This window comes from Parus major, chromosome 8 (genome assembly GCF_001522545.3).
Source record: "Parus major isolate Abel chromosome 8, Parus_major1.1, whole genome shotgun sequence".
NCBI lineage: Eukaryota > Metazoa > Chordata > Aves > Passeriformes > Paridae > Parus > Parus major.
In genome coordinates, this window is record NC_031777.1 from 16,621,548 (window position 1) to 16,641,004 (window position 19,457).

Sequence of the window (19,457 nt, forward strand, 5' to 3'; positions counted from 1 at the left end):
GCCTTAGGTGTGTTTAAGTATACAGACTGCTATATCTAGCTCTGGAAATAAACACATAGCTTTAAACATAGTAGGTTTTCTTATTAGACTGTAAGAACTTGGAAGACGCAAGTATAATAATAGAACTAATACTGGTTTTTGCCATGAAGCTAGAAGAGAAGTAGCTCTGCAGGGTCTTACTATGGAAGGGAAGCAACTGAGGTGCAGAATAGCATCATCCACTTCTCAAAAAAGGAGCACAAGGTAGAGGGACACAGGGATGGGGAGAAGGAGCATGCCTGGCACATTCCTGACCCATTTGTGGATGCATGACTCAGAGATATGTGAGCTGTGTGCAGTGAGGCAATGGAAGGGCACAGGTAGCCCTTCCCCTGGCCTGTGTCTCCCCATGGCCAATGAAGCTGTCCAAACAGCCTGAGGACCGTGTTCAAACCCAGCAGGGGCTGGAACAAGGACACAAGGAGCAAAGTGCCAACAAGAAGAGTCCTACTTTATATAGAAATATATATATAATGTACAATTTTTGTCTTTTTCAGCCGTTCTTTTTTGTTTTAACACCTCCATTGTTTTCTGGTGTTTGGGAATATCTTTGGTTGTATCTAGACATCATTCTTCAACTTACCTACAACTGGAAGGTATCTGCTGCATGTCATGAAGGTCTTTGCATGATACGCAATCTTCTTGTAGCACCCAGAAAGAGATAAACACTATAACCCTAACTCACATCAGATTTCTTCTGAAGTCCATGGAAGTTTTGCCTGAGTAAGGCTTCAGGACTCGACCACGTGTTTGCTGTACAGTGTGTACTGCAATGTCTGGTATTGTTTAACTCTACCGTGTTTGATTTTAGCGACAGTTTGCATGAAGATGTCTTATGGGATAAAATTACAAATAGGCTTTGTTGTGGGAACAAGGTAAGAAAACAGGAAAATAAAGCTAGAAAGACCTTTGTCTCTCTAGGAAGACAGTGAAGGGTGTCATATTTCTTTGGCATTGTAATGCTACTAAATTACATCTGCTCCTCAAACATTTTTCAGAGAGAGTCTTTCTAGATCAAACTCCAATTATAACTGGAGATACAAAACGTCCAGCGCACTCAGCTTTTTGTGTTTAGATCACTTCATCAACTCTCCCCGCCCGTCCTCAGATTTTAATTTAACTTGCAGTTTCCTGCCGAGTCTCCGCAGCTGGGGCGCAGCGGCGGCCGAAGGCTCTCCTCGCCCCCCGGCTGCACCGAGGGCATCACCTGTCCCGGCACTGCCGCCGCACCTGGGTCCGGGCGGGGCCGGGCTCGGCACTGCGCGCCGGCGGCTGCGGCTGCCCCCGGCTCCCCCCGGCTCCGGGCCGGCTGCGGGTGCGGATCGGCGCCCGGGGCAGCGCGCACCATGCGGGGCCGCGGCCCGGCCCGCCCCGGGGGCCGCGTGTGCTGATGTAATCGCCAGGCAGCCAGCGCTGAAATTCAACACCCCGGCGGGCGGGAGCTCCGCCGGTGCCGGGGCAGGCGGTGCAGCGCCGCTCCGCCGCCGGACTCCGCGGGCAGCCGCGGGGCGCCCCCGCCGCCCGGCCCCCGGCGCCCCCCCGCCCCCGGCGCCCCCCCGCCCGCCGCGCCGCCCCCGCGGGCTGTACGCGGGCCGGGCCGCCCTCGGGCTTGCGCGGAGCTCGGCGGAGACCTCGGGGCCGGCGGGCTTTCATGGACAGGAGCTGACCCTGCGGCGGCGCGGCGCTCGGCTTTCCCTCGGATCTCCGCTGCCCGGGCAAATGCATACAAATGCATTTGGGAGCCGAGAGGACAAGGCGAGGACGCATCTCTCCCGCGGCACAAACGTAAGCGGGAGCCGGCGAGACGGGGCGCACCGCACCGCCACCCGCCGCGGGGCCGGGAGGGGATGGGGCTGAGCCTCGCCTCCCACCGCGGGCAGGGGACCACGACCCCGGCGGGCGGTGTCCCCAGCCCCACCTCCCGAGCGCCAGCCGTAACCCCGCGGGGTCCCCGGTGCCCCCGGCGGACCGGCGGGGTGCTGGCTGCCCGGACGGAGACCGCCTGTATCTCTGGCTCTTCCCGTCTCTCTCCTCCGCATCCCTGGTGTCGTTCTGTCCCGTCCGGCACACTCCTTCCCGAGCCCGAGCCCGCAGCGGGCAGCCCGGCTCTGGTGTCCCCGGGGAGCGGGGACAGCCTGACCGAGAGCCAGTGCCCCCGATCCCCGAGGGGGAACGAGGATCCCGGGGCCCAGCGTCCCGCAGTGCCCGCAGTAACCTGGCAGCTCCTGCGCCCCTGTGCTACCTAGCTACTGAAACGCAGCAAACAAGCAAGAGCCTGTAGAATTTACGCTAAAGAGCTAAGGCTACTCTCTTAATACCAGAGATAGCCAGATGAGCTGCTCTGTATTCACATGTTTTTGCAATTGGCTGAGGTATTTCTAATGCATCTGTGGTGTAAAGGTAGAGCTCTGCTCTCTACAGTTTACCTAAAAGCATCAGTAAAATGACTGTGAATCTATGATAGTAGTAATGATATTAGAGAGGTTACTTGTATGTGTCTCTCTTTGCAAAGGGCTGATTTTAATCTGGCTGTGTCTTAAGTTTACTGAGCGTTCTGAGCAGGACAGAAGAATTTGTTTAGTTTTGTAGTGAGGATTATGCTGCTAAAGTGTGCCTGGTGTATAATCTGGAATGCTTGTGAGCACTTGAGGGGCTGCCTGAAGGTGGCCTTCCCAGGAGATCTATTTTTTTGGCTGTGTCTTTGGGACTTCTTCAGGAATTGTCTGAGTGCAATTTCAAAGACTGGTTTTATTTGAAATCTGTTAAGGAGTATTGCTGATGGAGAAACATAAATTGCATTACAAGAAAGAGGTACAGTAGCAGAGATGCAGTTTACTCAAGTTGAAAATCTGAGATAGCTTCAAAATATATCTATATAGTTCTCTAATGTTTACCTAATTTACTTCTCTAGAGAGCGAGCAAACTGGTCACTTGCCTGTATTAAGAAACCAGAATTCCTTGCAAAAGGATCAGGTTTCCTGAGCATATGTCAAACCAGTAAATCCCTTGCAACTTCAACCACCTTTTTTGTTGAAATACCATTAGGTCAGGCCTGTATAGGGGTGTCTCTGCAGGTTAAATAAATAAAACAGCTGCATGACTTCTAAATCTCTCACCCCATTTATTGACAGAATATTTCAAATATGAAATTTGAATTTGTTTCATCCTTGTTTCTTGCAAGCACTAAGTTGTACTACATTTGAAAAATAATCTACAAAATATACAGAGATAAACCCTGTGAAGAGTATTTTCCATCAATAGGAAATCAAGCTGTATACTTTTGCCTTCATACAGAAAAAAAGTAGTATATGCTATCTGGAGAAGAGAACTAGTGTAAGCATTCAGAGATTTGCTCATAAAGCTGTTCTAAAATCACGTATTTTCAAAGTTTTTTGTTTTCTTTTAGAAATACTAACAGAGTTGACTGTTCTTCTGGATGTGGTAGTTTCTCATTTTAAGCCAGATGCTGTCCAAAGAATGGGCCACCAGGCAGGGAGTTTCCTTTCTCTGAACCCCAGCCCTGTTGTAGAACTCTTCTTAGGCCACTGCTCCTCTACCTCTTACCTCATCTCATGTTTCTCCTGTTTCCCATTCATTCAAATTGTGATATTTGGCAAAGGACTCAGGAACTTCCCCCCTTGCTGGCAGATTGCATGGTGCCATCTGTGACCAAAGGGCATGTGAGTGTCACACCAGAGAGGTTTTTCAGGATGTAGTGTCACCTCAAACTGTGTTGCTGATTGGTTTTTTTAAAATTTGGGAAGCAGCACTGGACCTGCTGGCTAATTTCATTATAGCAGCAAAAAAAGTTACATTTCTTTTTATATCTTGAAAGATAAGGTTTATAACATCTTGAGGTCTTGGGGAGTTCCAGGGCATCTCTGTGCACAAGGTGCTGTGACCTTTTCAAAGTCCTTCTCAAGCTTGATGGATCCAAACTGTGCCATTCTCCTCAGCAGTCCCCAGACAGATACAGTGAAGGAATGTACGTGGAGCAGGTGCTGGTGTTTAAACCATCACTCCTGAGGAGTGCAGGACTGAATGCACCTGTGGCAGTCATACTGCAAACAAATTTACTTGTCTTTCCTAGTAACCAGCTAGTGGTATTTCTTCCTTTAAACTTGAGATTTTGGAAACTAGGCTGGAATGAAGAGGATACTGCTGTACGCTGACCAAACCTGAGCTCTGTATGCTGCTGAGCAGTGTTCAGAGGGTGGAATTTTTCATTGTAGATTGCTGTGAAGCTTATCAGTTTTTCTCATTCATCCATCACCCCTAATGCAAAAAAATGTTATGGATAGTTGCTGTCAACTCTGTAGGGAGAGGCAAATAGCCACAAGATGTCAAAGATTATCAGAAGGATAAACTCAGTTTCTAGTAGTAGAATAGCTCAATCACATTTAGTAGTGCCTTCCTCCAAAATGGAGAATAGTGGCCCTCAACATATACTTGCATGTAAAATAGAGCAGATGAAAAGGTAGGAGAAGGGGAGGAAGTTTAAGAGATATACCTTGGCTATGTGCTAAAGCCCAGGTATTGGAGCAGCTTCAGGTGTGATGTTAAATGGGGAAAAAATAGCCAGCATTTGGGTCAGTTGAAGTCTTCCATGCCAAGTGATTCTGCATTTTCCTATTGGCATGTCCCAACATCTCCAGGAGCTGTACACTCAGCTGAGACAAGGAGCCAAGCTCCATGCAGCTATGGTAGATGATGGGTCAAGCCACATACACATTATGCAGCAGGGAGCCTGGTGTCTTCTGGCTGTGCTGGTGTGAGTGAAGACTGAGAACTGACTGCTCTGCAAATGTACAGAGTAGTGATCTCAACCAAGAGGGAGGGTTTGCCTGGATTAGGTTGCACATGGTTTCATTTACAAAAAATTTAACTTGTGAAAAAAGAAGGAAGTCTCACTTTTCTCACGCATTAGAGGACCCCCAGCACTATGGTTGTCTCTGGTCCCTGTTTTTTCTCTTAGCTGGTAACTCATCTGTTCTTGACATTAGCTGGAGAGCACTGTGTAAGCCAGACGTTTGTCTTTACTTCTCACTAAATGTTTCTGTATATCCAGTTACATCTGTGCAATTTACAGCCTTGGGAACATTTTGGAATTTCTTGCTTTCCTACAAAGTTTGCTGGGAAGTGACAGAGGCAGGTTCCTGACACACACAGCTTTGTACCTGGCTGGTGTATTAGAAGAGGCTGTTGTAATTATTAGAGGAGTCATCTTTGCTTTTTGGGCTCTGGGGTTCTTTGAGCATCTGTATTTTGTAGCTAGATAAAATAGTTTATGTGATTTTTAGTGGCAAATCCATTTTGCACCTTTGACAATAATAAGGATCAAATAAAGGGTTGTCCTGAGTTTCAGCTGATACAGTGCAATGCATGGACTTTCTTTCTGGCACAGCTGTATCTTGTAACTGAGCTTCTCACTTGATCAAAAGATGATGTGATGTAGAAACTTTGAACTTGAATTCTGGTCTTTAGAACTCTGAAAAACTTGAAGTGAGTGTCCTGTAGTAGATAAGCTGTTTGGATAACAGTTGGTGTTAGGTCTTTTTTGGGAGTGGCAGAACTGCTCCAGTAGACATTTCATGGCTGTAGCAGGGGAAAGCTTGAAGGGAGGAATAGCTAGGGACTGTAGTGGTGGTTAATTAAAGAACATGCCCCTACAGGCATGTGGGGATGTGTAAGGCGTAGTTCCACCTTTCCCTCCCTCTGAGATCAGAGCTGAAGCACTGATGCATATTTTTGAATATCTTATATGTTCTGTGCATTTTCTTCTCAAAGACATGATGTATCTACCATTTTTCAGTGGCAATGATGACTATCATGCCTTATTGTTCCTAAGTTATTCCTTTGTTCTGTTTGCCAAAACTTAAGCTCTCACAATATACAAATCCACTTGATAAAACCAGGTTATTGCTCTGTGGTTTTCATGCACTTGGATGTTTCTGAAATGTTTAAATTCCGAACTCTTTAAAGAATTAGTAAGACTTTTCACTAAATACTGCTGTATGTGTGTGTATGCATATGTACTTATACATACCATATATGTATATACATACCATATACTGATACATAACATATATATATTTTCTTTCTGTTTAAACCATATGTTCCTATAAAAAGTGATTGTGTTTTCTTTCTACCTTTCTTTTTATGTGAAAATCTGACTAATTAGGTGCCAAATTAGGTGACACAAAGTTCTTTGTGCTATGTTACTTTCAAATACACTTGATTCCAGAAACTCAAGTGCTCTCTGACCTGGTCCAGAAAACATTTCTAGTCACTCTAGCATTCCATATTATGAAAAATCGCTCAGGTTACATACATTAACGAGCAAGAGGCTTGAGCTGGGGCTTGAGTGTGAGTTGTTAGTATCAGAACTATATTTCTGATATTTTTGAAATACTTCTTAGAACTGAGTAGATAGAGGTTACTGTAATTGTTACAAGTATCTGTGCCTGGTTGTCCAACATTAACAGAAAATGTATTTCTCATTTATTAAAAGATTCAGTCACTGATAAGAGTGATTAGATGTTAATCTGGCTAATACAATAATTAAAAAACAGCAGACAATGTGTTTTTAATCACAGTAAAAATGTAGTCTGTACAGCATTCAGCATTTCTAAAGTGAATTTTTAGCACATAATCTAGCTCAATCTTATATATGTTTGTTGGAACAACTGAAACATCAGTGTACTATCAACATTATTTTCATACTAAATCCAAAACACAACACTCCACCAGCTACTAAGAAGAAAATTATCTCCCTGACTGAAACAAGGGCAATGAGCCTATGATAGCTATCAATATCACACTTTTCTACATGAGTGTGGAGTTTTAAGTTGAAATGCGACAGGACTTCTTTTACTTTGTGAAGAGAATGACTTGTTTGTAGCATGATAAAATTTTATAATATAAGAAAAAAAGTTTTACACAACATTTTCACTTATGGGAAGATGATGTGACATAGTGAGAAGACTGATAGGAGGTCAAAAGTATCTAAAGTATCTACTGATCTCTACAGGAATTAACTTGTCATTTATTTTATGGTTTCTTTATGGTAACATTTTTTTCTTTCCAGGAAGAAATTTACTACATAGCAGCATTCATATTTGAAAGCTCCTGTAAGAAAATATAAAGCAGATGCAGTCATTTTATTAATAAAAATGAGTGTAAAATATATATGCTATGTATGAGGGCATACACAACCTGGATCTTTGTGTGAAACGCCTTCCCAGTATCAGTGGAAAGTTGTACAGTGTGATGGCTTTGATTCAGGATTTGCTGAAGTCAGTGGTATCCTGCCATTTGGATCTTGAATCAGGTTTCTAATTCCTTGGAGTTCTGAAACTGTAGATGTTTTCTCACATATTTTTTTTCCCTTTCTTTCTCTTCTAGGAAAGCTCTCCTTTTTATTGCAACATGCATAGCTGTGGGTGTTGCACAAGTACCCAAACAAGGTGAGAATGCTTTGATTATAACAAGACATTTGTATAATATGTTAGTAGATGAAAAGGGTAAATGACTGTTGTTACTTGTGACTTTAGATTCTGTTCATTAATTCATATGACTTAAAGAAAATACCAATTACAGCATAATGAGAGCAAAAGTTTAAAGTGCCAGTTTGGAAAAGATGACCTTTTGAAAATTACTCAGATTTTCTGTCTATGAAATGACTTACATATTTAAACAATCTCTTCATAAAAAAGAAGCCTTGTACAGTGAAAAGGCTTTGATTGTGTCTTCACTGCAAGTGGGTGTCCTTGGGGGTGGCAAGCTGTGACTGAGTTACCTTTGCACTTAAGGCAGGCAAACCACTGTGCATAATAAAGGCTGGCATGGCTAAATCAAAATGGGAAATTTGGTATTTGTTTGGTTTTGCATTCGGATGCAGATGTTGTGAGGAAATAGGGTTGTCTTGTTTTTAGTTTCTTTTTTAACCTGCCAGCTGTTATAACAGCACCAGATGTGCAGCTTGCTCTGGAGACTGCTGTGGGAATGATAGCGTTCCGAAGTGCTGGAGGCTAACGTGCCATTTAGTCACTTCTTATTTGCCATGGGAGTGGCAGCATCAGTTCTCCAGCATGGTCTGTGGTGTACAGGTGAAGCACAAAGTAGGTCAGCCTTGGCTGCTGAGTGTGTAACTGCAAATACTCATCTGAATACAAACAGATGGGTTGCGTGGTTAAGACAAGATTCATTCCTGATAATGTTTTGCTAGAGCCCTTTGGGATATCTCAGCAGCTTCCCACCATTATTCTCACCAATGCATTTTTCCTGTTTGTCATTCCCAGAGATTGGCAAAGCTTGGTTTTTCCTTCAGTTTTAGATTCTTTGTTTTGCTTCCCCCCCGTTGCCTTTGTAGTTCTGCCCTCCAATGTTGCCCATTGCTTGCCTGGTAAGACGGGTTGTTGATTTTTCACATCCAGCTCAATGGGGGCCATATGCTTTTGTGATGATGGGATTTTCCTGGATTTTTATAATAGCTGAGCCAAGTTCTCACTGGAGGAGGGGCAGCACTGCTAGATGTGTGTGGCCTGCCTTGCTCCAGGCCTGCAGGGATGGAAAGGGAAGAGGCAGTTTTAGGAAGGCAGTTAGCAATTTCCTGGTGTAGCGGGAGCAGGTGAGGGATGCCAGAGACAGCTGTGTGGTGACAATTTGAGTGCCTTCGTCCCTCTGGCCCACCCTCCTCCTCTGTAGAGATGTTTACTCTCACTTCTCATGACCCTCAGCCTGAGAATTGCTTTTCTACTGAACCTGCAGGCAAGGACTGTGAAAGCAGGACTGGGGGTGCAGCATCACAGGGGAGTGGGTGGAGACTGTCTTACCTGCCTCTTGGCTGAGAATGCCTCTACACAGAGCTTTGCAGAAATGGGGTAAAGCCTCCACTCTCAACATGCTTATATTGAATTATTTTTTATTTTGTTACCAGCAGATGAAAGAGTTTCCTTTTTGTTTTCTATTACTATTTTGTTGTAATTGTTATTTTTGTTATTCAGTAGGATTTCTAGATAGCCATATGAGAAGCCTTACTGAATGGAAAGTCTTCTCCATCCTTGATGCACAAGTGCCATACATGAATTTATTTTCTTTAAATGCTTAAAATGATCAAAATGATGCACTGAACCTTGATGCAACTTTCTTCCCATGAGTGAATTGGGTTCCTCTTGCACTTTATTTGCACAGTGTGTGAACAAAGTTTGAAAAAGCAGTTCAGAGAAGGAAACCTCAAAAAAAAAAAAAAAAGCATTTCAAGTATATCCTTCAGTTTCAGTATATAAGCTGCAGAGCTGCATTATTGCATTTGTGGTACTTAGTGTTTGTCCAAAAACAGGATTGTGTGCTCATTAGGAACGTGTTAACACTTTGGTTTTTAAACTTCCTTGGCAGTTGTATTTTGAAAAAACCTGTATTCTGCCAAACATGAAGATGCTAGCTAATTAACCTGCCTTCTCTCCTGGGTTGAGGAGACAGCCTCTGCATGCTTTAGCTGAGAAGATACACATTGTGCAGTCTGATATGCTATAAATCATGTTCAGTGAAGGATATATAAAGATACAGTCTCAGTCTTTAGGAGCAGTACTTTGAGTGCACACACACAATCAATGTGTCCTGCTGGCTTTCCTATGGCAGTCCTCTGATCTGTCATGCAGGAGAGCATTTGTTGCAGCCAGGTATCTTAATGTATGTAGTTGCAGATGTATCATCACCTAGAAAATGGGTGATCTCATGAGTAATTACTCTTGGTTCTGATGGGACTGATTGATGAATGACTCTTGTCTTTTCCCTTTTCCACACTGGAAAAGGGAAAGGAAGAAATGTGTGTACTAAGATTGCTGAAACAGGGAGAACATCTCAGAGATCCTGCCTTCAGAGTAGCTGTGAGTACAGAGTGACGTGGGAAATGAACAAGAGGGACTGAATGGAATATGTGTGTGAAACAATCCAATAGTCAAATCCCTTCATCCCTCCCCAGTTACTTTGTGGGGTTATTTTTGTGGCACATGAGGGTCAGAAGGCTTTTTGCCAAAGCTGGTGCTAGGTTTTAGCTCCCCTCGTGATGCAGTAAGGTTGTGAAATTTTCAAGATCTCCTAGAGGGTGGAAGAAAAGTACTTGACACCAAAAACCCCAAACAACCTTTCCTTCAAGAAGTTGAGCTGTTACAATTTGGGGGACTAATGGGTTGAATAAGCAATAAGTGAAGACAGATGTTTTGCAGACATGGGTACACAAAGAAAACTGACAACTGATAGGTAAAGCAAATAGTGGTTGTCATGGTGGGAGGAACAATGAAAGGGTTGCCTGCTCCCAAAATCCTTTGTGCTGCCAAGAGCTTCTGAAAGCCTTAAAATAAAATATAAAAATGCTTGTTGGACCAGAAATGAAGTGACTGGCCAAAAAAGTTTGGAACAGCCTTTTGGCTTGACAGTGGGTTAACGGGCAGCAAGTCAGCAAGGAATAATTCCTTTATACTTTTTTGATATAATTTTTCACACAATATTTATTTGTCTTTAGCTCTCTCAAGACCTGTTATTGTTTGCAGAAATCTATTTGCAGAATAGAAAAAAAAAATAGTCTTATTCCTCATCATGCTCACTGATGATTTTTTTTTAAATAACCTTTAAACTTTGTGCTCTTTTCAAATCAGAACTGCCAAAAACTTGGCAATTTTGCTTGTAGTTTGCCATTTAGTAGTGATAGGATTGAATGTGATTTTTAAGCTGACTGTTTTAAGCAAATCTAAGCTTTTTATTTTAGATTTGAATTTGTAATACTTTGGATAGATCACATCTATTACTATTTTTAAATAAAAATAAGTAACTAATTTTTTTTTTTAAAAATACAACTACTTGTCTAGTATTTCAGGTTAGGATGTGATATTTGGACACAATGTTAGGCTGGACTAGCAGTGTTCTTGTGCAGTCAGCTGGCCCAGATAGTGCACAGAAGTAGTGGAGCAGTGTATTCTGCCTTGGGGACTATTTGCATGAGTAAGACTGCATTGCCCAGAACTCAGGACCTGTGTTTCTTCCCAGCTTCCCTTCACAAGGGCAGTGCAAGCACAGCTTTCTCCTCCAGAGCAGCAGGAGAGCAGGCAGGACAGGGTCCTGGGAAGGAGTGGTGGTTCATTAGCGGATGCACTGTGCTTCGCAGCTCTACTATAACCTGACCTCTATTATCAGCCTGACAGATAAAAATATAGCCATAGTGAATTAATTGCTCTGAGGCAAAACATCTTGAGAAATTGGCATGCACAGGACTTTCTGCAGAAGTGCTCTTTCTCCGTACCTCCGTCTGCACTGGCTACTCGCCAGGATAATCTTGGCCCATCTCAAACATGACTAGAAACACTACAAGGTGTGTAATTAATTTTCAAGATGTACAGTGTGTTCAGGTTGATGCATTTGGTTCCAACTTATAAATCACTCTCAAGGAAATCTCAGGCACTTCTCGTAATTTACCACTGAAACTAAGCCAACATCTGTCTATTCTTAAAGTTTGCTATGAATACATTCAGTAAACAGAGAAAGGGAAACTGGGAAAGGAGACCTTTTTTCCACTTAAAGCGTAAACATCCATTTGTTTCAGTGGCTCTTTTAATATAGCAGCAAATCCTTAACTTCTTTACTCTAAATTTTTGTTGTGCCATATAATAGTTTTATTCGCTCATTATATGCATGTCCATAGCAAAAGTAGCCTCAGCCAAATGCTGTAGAAAGTGCCTGTGTCTGCCCAGCCAAGCTTATTTGATCAGTGCAACTATTAGATACCACAAGTAATTTTTAATATAGTTGTTTCACTGAAGTTGTTCCAGTGAGAGGTGGAAACAGATGATATTGCATGCTGCTGTGCGATGCTGTTTATGAAAACTGCTCTTCAGTTTCCTCTTGTGAAAAAACATCCAAAAATTTAGGTTAAGGGGACCATGAACTCATCTGGTCCTAGCTCCTGCTGAGGTCAGGGTAAATGTTGAAGTTACTTCAAGTTGTTGGGTCCTGTCCAGCTGGTCTTTAGAAAATCTCCAAGAATGGCGATTATCCAATGTCTCTGCCCCCTGGTCCATCACTTAACCACTTTTGCTGAAAGTGAGTGAGAAAGCTTTATCTTTTTACAGAGCTGAATTTTTTTGTGCTGCAGCTTGTGCCTGTTACTCCTCAGCTTTTCTCTGTTTTCCCTATGGCCTCAATTCAGATAATGGACAATTTTATTTAGATTTTCCCAAACCTTCCTGTCTCTAGGCCAAGCAAATGTTGTTCCTTCAGCCTTTTCCCATGTCGTATGTTTTAGTTCCTAATCTTGTTCCGTATTTCCATGACTGCATTTTGATTCAACATCTGCAATATTTCTGCACCTTTCATGAACACTCAGGCAGGCAGTTTTATCAATCAATCAATTAATCAATCAATCAGTGCCATAAATCCTATCTTGTTTTGAGAGCCTACAAAAAGGTTCCTGGGGATGTATAGTTTAGCTCCTACTCGAGCCTTTGTAGTGTTTCAGCTGCATCAAAAGGGATGTCTTCATCCTGAAGGAAGGTGTCTAGGCCCACCAACTCCCAACTTGCCTAAATCTGATTTAGGCAATAAGAAGTTAATTGAGTCACCTTCAGCTTTTGATTTACCCAAAGGTGGCTTTGATTTCTTATCCCAAGACAGATATGATTTATCAGAATGATAGATAATTGTGTTTCTACCCATTAGGTGAAGATATTTAGCCAGGAGACATGGTATGGCTCAGATTGAGGAAAAGCTTAAAGGACATGGCTCACATTGAATGAGAAACTAGAGAATCCAGCAGTGAATAAACCACTTCCCTGTAGGAAGATCTGTCCAGATTTCTGTATGTTGAAGCCAAATCTATAGAACATTAATCATCTGGTCAGCAGACTGTTCTGTCTCCTCAATGTCTCCTGCTGTGGCTGCACTCTTAATTCAATGTCATGGTAGCTGCAGCCTTGTGCACTTTAGGGGGAGAAATGAGCCAGAAGGCAGGAGCACTAACTCTTGGGTCCTGACAACTCTGCTCTTTCCTTGCTCCTCACCAGTTCCACCTTATCCATGGCTCTAACAAGTAAACTGTGCAGGAGAAGGAGGCATTACTCTGCTATAAATAGCTTGTCCCTTCTTATAAACAAAGCAACCCTTCCCTCAAATGATTTGATTTGAACTTTTCTGATCAAGAGAAACAGCATGGATTTATTGCAGAAAGGTTTTTTTTCAGAAGAAAAAGATTTCTTAAAAAAAAAAAAAAGTAATTCTCTGCTCAAAGAGTAGACAGGAATAGCCAAATAAATAAGGAACTAACCAAAGTATATTCACTGATCACTGAAAAGTACAAAGAGACCAGATGAAGATTTTTCACTTTCATTAGTGAATTAACCTGCAATGGGCATTTTGTGGGCCTTTCTGTGTGTTTCTTTCATTTTGTTGGTTTTTTTAAGATGGAAATTTTGCCCTGACTTTATTTGCTTGATGTGTGTGAAAGATTGGTGTCTTTCACTAGGGATTTGGTGGCCTTACTGTGTGAAGAATCTGAGAGGTACGGATTTGTTAAAATGTTGTGTGTGCATTTGTTTATATGGAACTGAATGTATGAGCTTGTAAATTAAATCAACAGTGTGCTTTTATTTCTTTTTACAGCAATAGATGTTCTTCAACAGCTAGGCCTTGTGAAAGATGTCCAAGAGCCATCAGAGACAGCAGCGCCCTCAACATCCTCTCTGTTACCTCAGGGTGTTCGTCTAACTGCATCAGGAGTGGTGCTAAGTGATGATGCACATGTTGAGTCCCCCGTCACTCAAGTCATTCCACCAAATCTAGGGCATCAGTTCACCTTATTGGTCGGGTTGTACTCTTACAGAGTCAGCAATGCTTTTCTTTTCAGTGTCAGGAACAAAAGCAGACTGCAGTTTGGTGTCCAGCTGCTCCCAAGAAAGGTAGCAGTGTACACTGGAGGGAAGCAGCCCGTGTACTTTGGTTATTGTGTTCATAATGAACAATGGCATTCATTTGCCATTGGCATTGGGGACAAGACTGTCTCAATGTTTGCTGAGTGTGGAAACAAGTACTTCAGTAGGGAAGTGCTTTCTGAAGTGGAGACATTTGATTCAGAGGGTGTATTTACCCTGGGAAGGATGAACTCTCACTCTGTTGGCTTTGAAGGAGTTATATGTCAGCTCGATATTATTCCCTCTGCAGAAGCCTCTGCGAACTATTGTAAATATGTGAAACAACAGTGTCGCCAGGCAGAAACCTATCGATCTCTGCGTGGGCCCTCACTTGTGTCACATGGGCTGGATGTTTTTTCAAAAATGATCATTGATGAGGAAAACCAGGAAGATATATCACCTTATAGATGGAAAGAAGTATCAAACATGCCTGTTACCGACCTTGCTCTGATTCACGTTGAGTTACGAAATGCCTCTGTGTGGAAGTTTGCAGAGACCAAACCTCTGTTGCTGGAAGCTTGGCCTCAAACAGAACTCCAGGAGAACATCGATTTGGCTCCTCAGCAGCAGGAGAGGAGCAGAAAAAGAAATATCACTAAAACCCCTGCAGGATCATATCCAAATAGTTTGGCTAAAACCACAGAAGATGCAGGCAGACGTAGTGAGCCTTCTCTGATCTCCCCTGTAAAACAGAATAAAACTAAAGGCAAGGGAATGGAGAAAGCAAAACAGCATTTCGATGAACCAAACAAAAAGCAGCAAATCTTGAACACAGCCCTGTACAGTTTGCCTGCTGAGCTCCCTCTGGATAATCAACTCCGTCTGGGGCAGGAAGGTGCATTTGATGCTGATGAGACTTACCATACAGAAAACAGTTATGAAAATGGTATTGATAATTATGCTTATGACTATGAAGATCTTGGCAAAATGTTTGAAAGGGGAAGTGTCAGAGGTCCAAAGGGGGAAACTGGACCTCCTGTAAGTTATCTTTATTACTCTTTTTATTATATTGCAGCAGCATACATTTAACAGAGGCTTTGAAAGAAACCTCTCCTAGCATGCCAAAGCTGTGACTGCAGTTTCTCCCAGCTGTACTGTACAAATGTTTGTCTGCCTTAAATAGGTCTCTTTCTCACATGTCATTTTAGTGTAAATGTCATATAGTTATATTTACTGTAAGAATATAAAGACATCCAAGATGTTCACATTCTGGTGAAGTTGTAGGCAACCCAGACTTCTTTAAAATTTGGAATGCAGCTGGATGATTATAACTACTAATTACAGAGACTGCTCACTTAATAAAATTGCAGGCTAATTTAACGCAGTTCACAGATAAAGGTATTGGTCCATAAAAAGAACAACCAGGCTGCTTGGAGGACTGACACAGTTTTCTTCGTTGAGCAATGCTGTCAAAATTTATAGTTGTAGAAATAGACCAGCTGCAGAATCTGGTCTGCAGTCATTCATAACTCAAGGTTATGGGGTCAAGCAAACCTTCATAGAAAATGGTTTTTAGAACAGTCTTAGAAGATTTTAAGACCTTTTTTTCAGTTCACAGGGTAAGTGATTTTTGATACAATTGTGAAGGTACAGTAGTGTTTTTAATAGAAACTCGTTTATCCTTTCTTATTGTGTGCACAAGGCTCATAAACTTTTTAATACATAAAAATGTGCCCATATATAAGAAGCTACAGACCAGAAAGATCATCAGTTCCTGCTTAACCAGGGAAATATGATAGATCATGCCTTGTGCTTGTGTGAGATTTTGGTTAAAATTTTTAAACTATAGCATGAAGTAAATTATTTCACTTTTCTTGTTTGTTTGTTTTTGGTTTTGTAAGTGTTCATCTGTGTGGTCTTTACTGGAAAGCAATTTGATATGTGTTAAGCAGCTCCTAATATATATTTGAATATGCCCATGAATTTATTGTCTGTTCTTTTTGCACTGAAATATTTCTTTTCTTGAACTAGTTAACTAAAAACCTATTCAAAAGTTCAGTTTTTACTCTAAACAGGATCCAGGCACAAAGTAACTTTTACGCAATTGAAAAATGTGTTAACGAGTAATTCACACTATTCCAGAAGTATTTGTGCTTAATGTTTTTTGATTGTAAAGTCTAGTCTTTTTTCCTCTCTTTGTCCCTTATGATAGTATTTGTGGTGACATATCACTAGGCATGTAGCTGTCATCAGCATGAGGTTAATTTCCATTTTTGGACCTTAGGATGTTTAGTAACTACTAATGGAAGTGATTTTAGCTTGTTTGTTGTGATTTCAGTCAGTCACAGCCAAGAAAGTTAAATCCCCTCTTTTTCACATGTCACAGAAATGGCTGCTGATAATGTTGGTTGTTTGCAGTACTAAGAAACTGCAAGCAAATGCTCTGGGTTTTTCTGGACACAAACACTACACATGCAGTAGCAAAGTTGGCAGCTAATTTGAAGGGTTCAGAGGTGTCTGTGCTACCATCTTCAGTGCCTGTCTTATAGACTGAGGATAGAGAAGTTTGTCTTGCTTAGGAATGCAGATTGTAGTCTGTAGGGAATATGGTGTGCTGAGGTGTTTTGCTGGGTCAGAAATTTACGTAACATGCCCGGGTTCTTAAAGATCTGTGGCAGAGCTGGGAAGTTAATCTAGACCTTTGTGGGCCCTAGATTGGCTGAAGGGCCAGGAGCAGCTGCTGGAACAGAGGCAAAGCTGAAACACTGCTCTGCCACAGAGGCTGACACCGAAGGGAGAGGAGGTCTCTGCATGAAACTGAGTTGTGCTCTATAGGGATTGTGCAGCTCAGTATCTCCTACTGCTGTTGGCCTCACACTTGAGGAGATGATCTTGGTTTGCTTTCTCTATCTAGTCCTCCCATGTAGAGAAGACGAGAATTAACACAGCTTTTGTTATGTGGCTCTAACACTTTAGTACGTAAATACTTACGGAGTCTTTGCAATGTGGAGCCTAAAAAAGCAACACTGAAGAACTTGAAAACTTCCCTTGCAGCAAAAAGTCCTGATGAGGCATGAAACCCCCTCTTTTTACTTCTTTTACTATGTTGTGGTTGGTTTGAATCTTCTTTCAAGATTTGAACATAGAAGTTAATGTTCGTTCTATTGGAATTGACAGGCAAGAACTAGCTTTTGTGGTTCTTAAACTACTCAGCTTCTTTTAGCTTTTAATCATCTACCAGAACTGATTCTTGCCTTGTATAATTAGGCCTCTTATATTCCATGATCCCACAGCTGTGGAATTTGCCCACCGCTGCAAACCAGGACTCCAGAATCCAGGCTTTCATTTATGGATAGGGTATAAAAAGGGAACAGCTATTTCTTCAAAACTGTTAAGGCCCTGATTAAAATTCTAGCAGTTGTAATGACCACACCTCCCAAAAAGTATAAAGTGAGTTTATACTGGAATAGTGAGATTTTCTGAAACAGTTCTTTCAAGGGAATGCTGCTCTGTTCATCTGATGAGCCACTCCTTTTTGAGATGCAGAGAGTATTGGCAATCTGCAAAGATTGCAAGAATGTGCTGTGTATTTTTAACTTTCAAGCTGATATTTTTCACTGCACAATCCTAAAGTAGTTTTCAACAACATGATGCATAGTCCCACACTGGTAAAAGTAGAGACTGATGTGAGCTGAAGATCTGATTTATGCTACTTGCTGGTAGGGTAACTGCATCTGCACAGGATGTGTCCTTCCAAGAGAAATTACCTAGGAATTAGCTTCCTCTATTGGAAAAGCTTTCTGGATTTTCAAGAAAAATATTCCTCTGCCAGTAGGAGGAGTGCAGAAGACCAAACGGTGGTGTTCTCTCTAGCTGGTAAAGAGAAGCAGTCAGGGATTGTTGCCCGGAGGAATGGGAAATGGCAAGCCCTGCAATAAGCAGAATTGAGTCCTGGATGAGATGTTCTGTTGAAATCAGGAGGTGTGAGAGCAAGAACATTGACAGAGCAGTTCAGAGATCCTAAATGTAGTGCTAAATGAACAGCAGTAGCTTCCCTTTCACACGTAGCTTATTTCACTTATTTTTCTCTTAGCTAACCTTTCACACTTCTGTTTATTGCATTCTTTGCTTATTTCTCAATTTAACAAAATTGCTTGTTGAGGCTCCCCCGACCACAGGGAATGTATTGGTCACTTAATCCCTTTCATGCATTTCCCTGTCCAGGGTGAGAAATCTCAGTATCTGATGATTCAGATAAAAAGTTTAGATTCTTGCAGGTTTATTTTTAGTAGCAAAAAGTAATGTTATTGTTAAAAATTCAAACATCTAGTTTAATTCTCCTAGAGCTTCTGCAGTTTTCCTATCTTCTGCACAGTACTGACAAACTTTAATCCATAGCCCAAAGCCATATATATTCCTCTGATATTGATGACATTGCTTTGACTGTTGTAGGAATTCTTGAAGAGAAAAGGAGACTTCCACAACTGTAAAGAAAGGAGGTTAATCACACAGAGGTGACTTCCTGCTCTAGGGCATTTGGAAAGAGAAATGTGCAGATTTTATTGTTTCCAGTGAAATGCAAATGAAACAAGAATTAAAATAATAGGTGGACATTCAAATTTGGTAGAATCCTTGTTGCTCAATAGTTAAATTAATATCTGAATGAACTGATTAAAGAAGGTAAACAGAGCACAAAGAATAATTCTGAGTGACAGGATCGGAATTCCAGATGGTCTAAAACTGATGGGATTAAATTTAGTGCAATAATACAGAAATTAAAAGTACAAATACAGATTATGGGGGAGTGACTGCTTTGGCAGTCAGGAAGATCATAGCTTGGTATCATACAGCAGTAGAGAATAAATACATCTTTCTGCTGTGATGTTTGATACATTAGGAGGAGTGGTAAGTATCAGAGACAGCCTACTTTTTCTACTGGGTTGGGTATGATGAGGTTGCAGTTTGGGGAAGTGTCCTCAACTTTAGATGAGGAGCTTTAAAAAGGATGTTGACAGATGGAAAGGATTTCTGAGCAAAGTTTAAAACAAAAGTGTTTTTAGTAATGAAAGTTAGGAAAGAATACAGTTATAGTTTTGCAAAGAGCTAGTTAACAATGGTAGCATTTTGCCCCTTCACATAAAGTATGGCAAGACAGAGAAGGAAATTTTAGGTGGGATAAAAGGAAAACAGCTTATCAGTGATATCTGAACAATAGAACAAACTGTATTAGCAGTGTTAGAAGTGAAATTTCCTCATGGTGATGTTTTGGAATGGGTTTGGAGCCTGATGGTGCTGTTTACCTTCCTGCTGCACTGCAGGTATTTTGGTGATGATTTGCAGAAAGTTTCATGGGTTTTTTGTTTTGCCTGCCCTCATATTTGATGAATGAGGTGATAAACTGGTATTTTTCTTTAACTTAGTCTTTTAAAAAAGAATAGTTTGAGGTGAGCTGAGTTTGAGTGGCTGAGATATAGTCAAGAGTCTCTTAAAGAGAAGCTTCATAGTTGCTTCACAAGAGAAAGT

The 19,457-nt window shown here is 41.7% G+C and overlaps 1 protein-coding gene across 2 annotated transcripts in view; it reads left to right on the forward strand.

Annotated features, from left to right (window-relative positions):
- Nucleotides 1-1,640: 1,640 nt before the first annotated feature.
- The window catches only part of COL24A1 (collagen type XXIV alpha 1 chain), a 125,862-nt gene continuing 108,045 nt past the window's right edge, over nucleotides 1,641-19,457 (forward strand). For both annotated transcript variants that reach the window (XR_001523201.2, XM_015636820.3), the window contains exons 1-3: nucleotides 1,641-1,824; nucleotides 7,444-7,505; nucleotides 13,687-14,972. Coding sequence is in view for 1 of the 2 variants with exons in the window: in XM_015636820.3 (XP_015492306.1) it covers nucleotides 1,769-1,824; nucleotides 7,444-7,505; nucleotides 13,687-14,972 (1,404 nt within the window). In the remaining variant the exon portion in view is untranslated. The remainder of the gene's footprint in view (nucleotides 1,825-7,443; nucleotides 7,506-13,686; nucleotides 14,973-19,457) is intronic.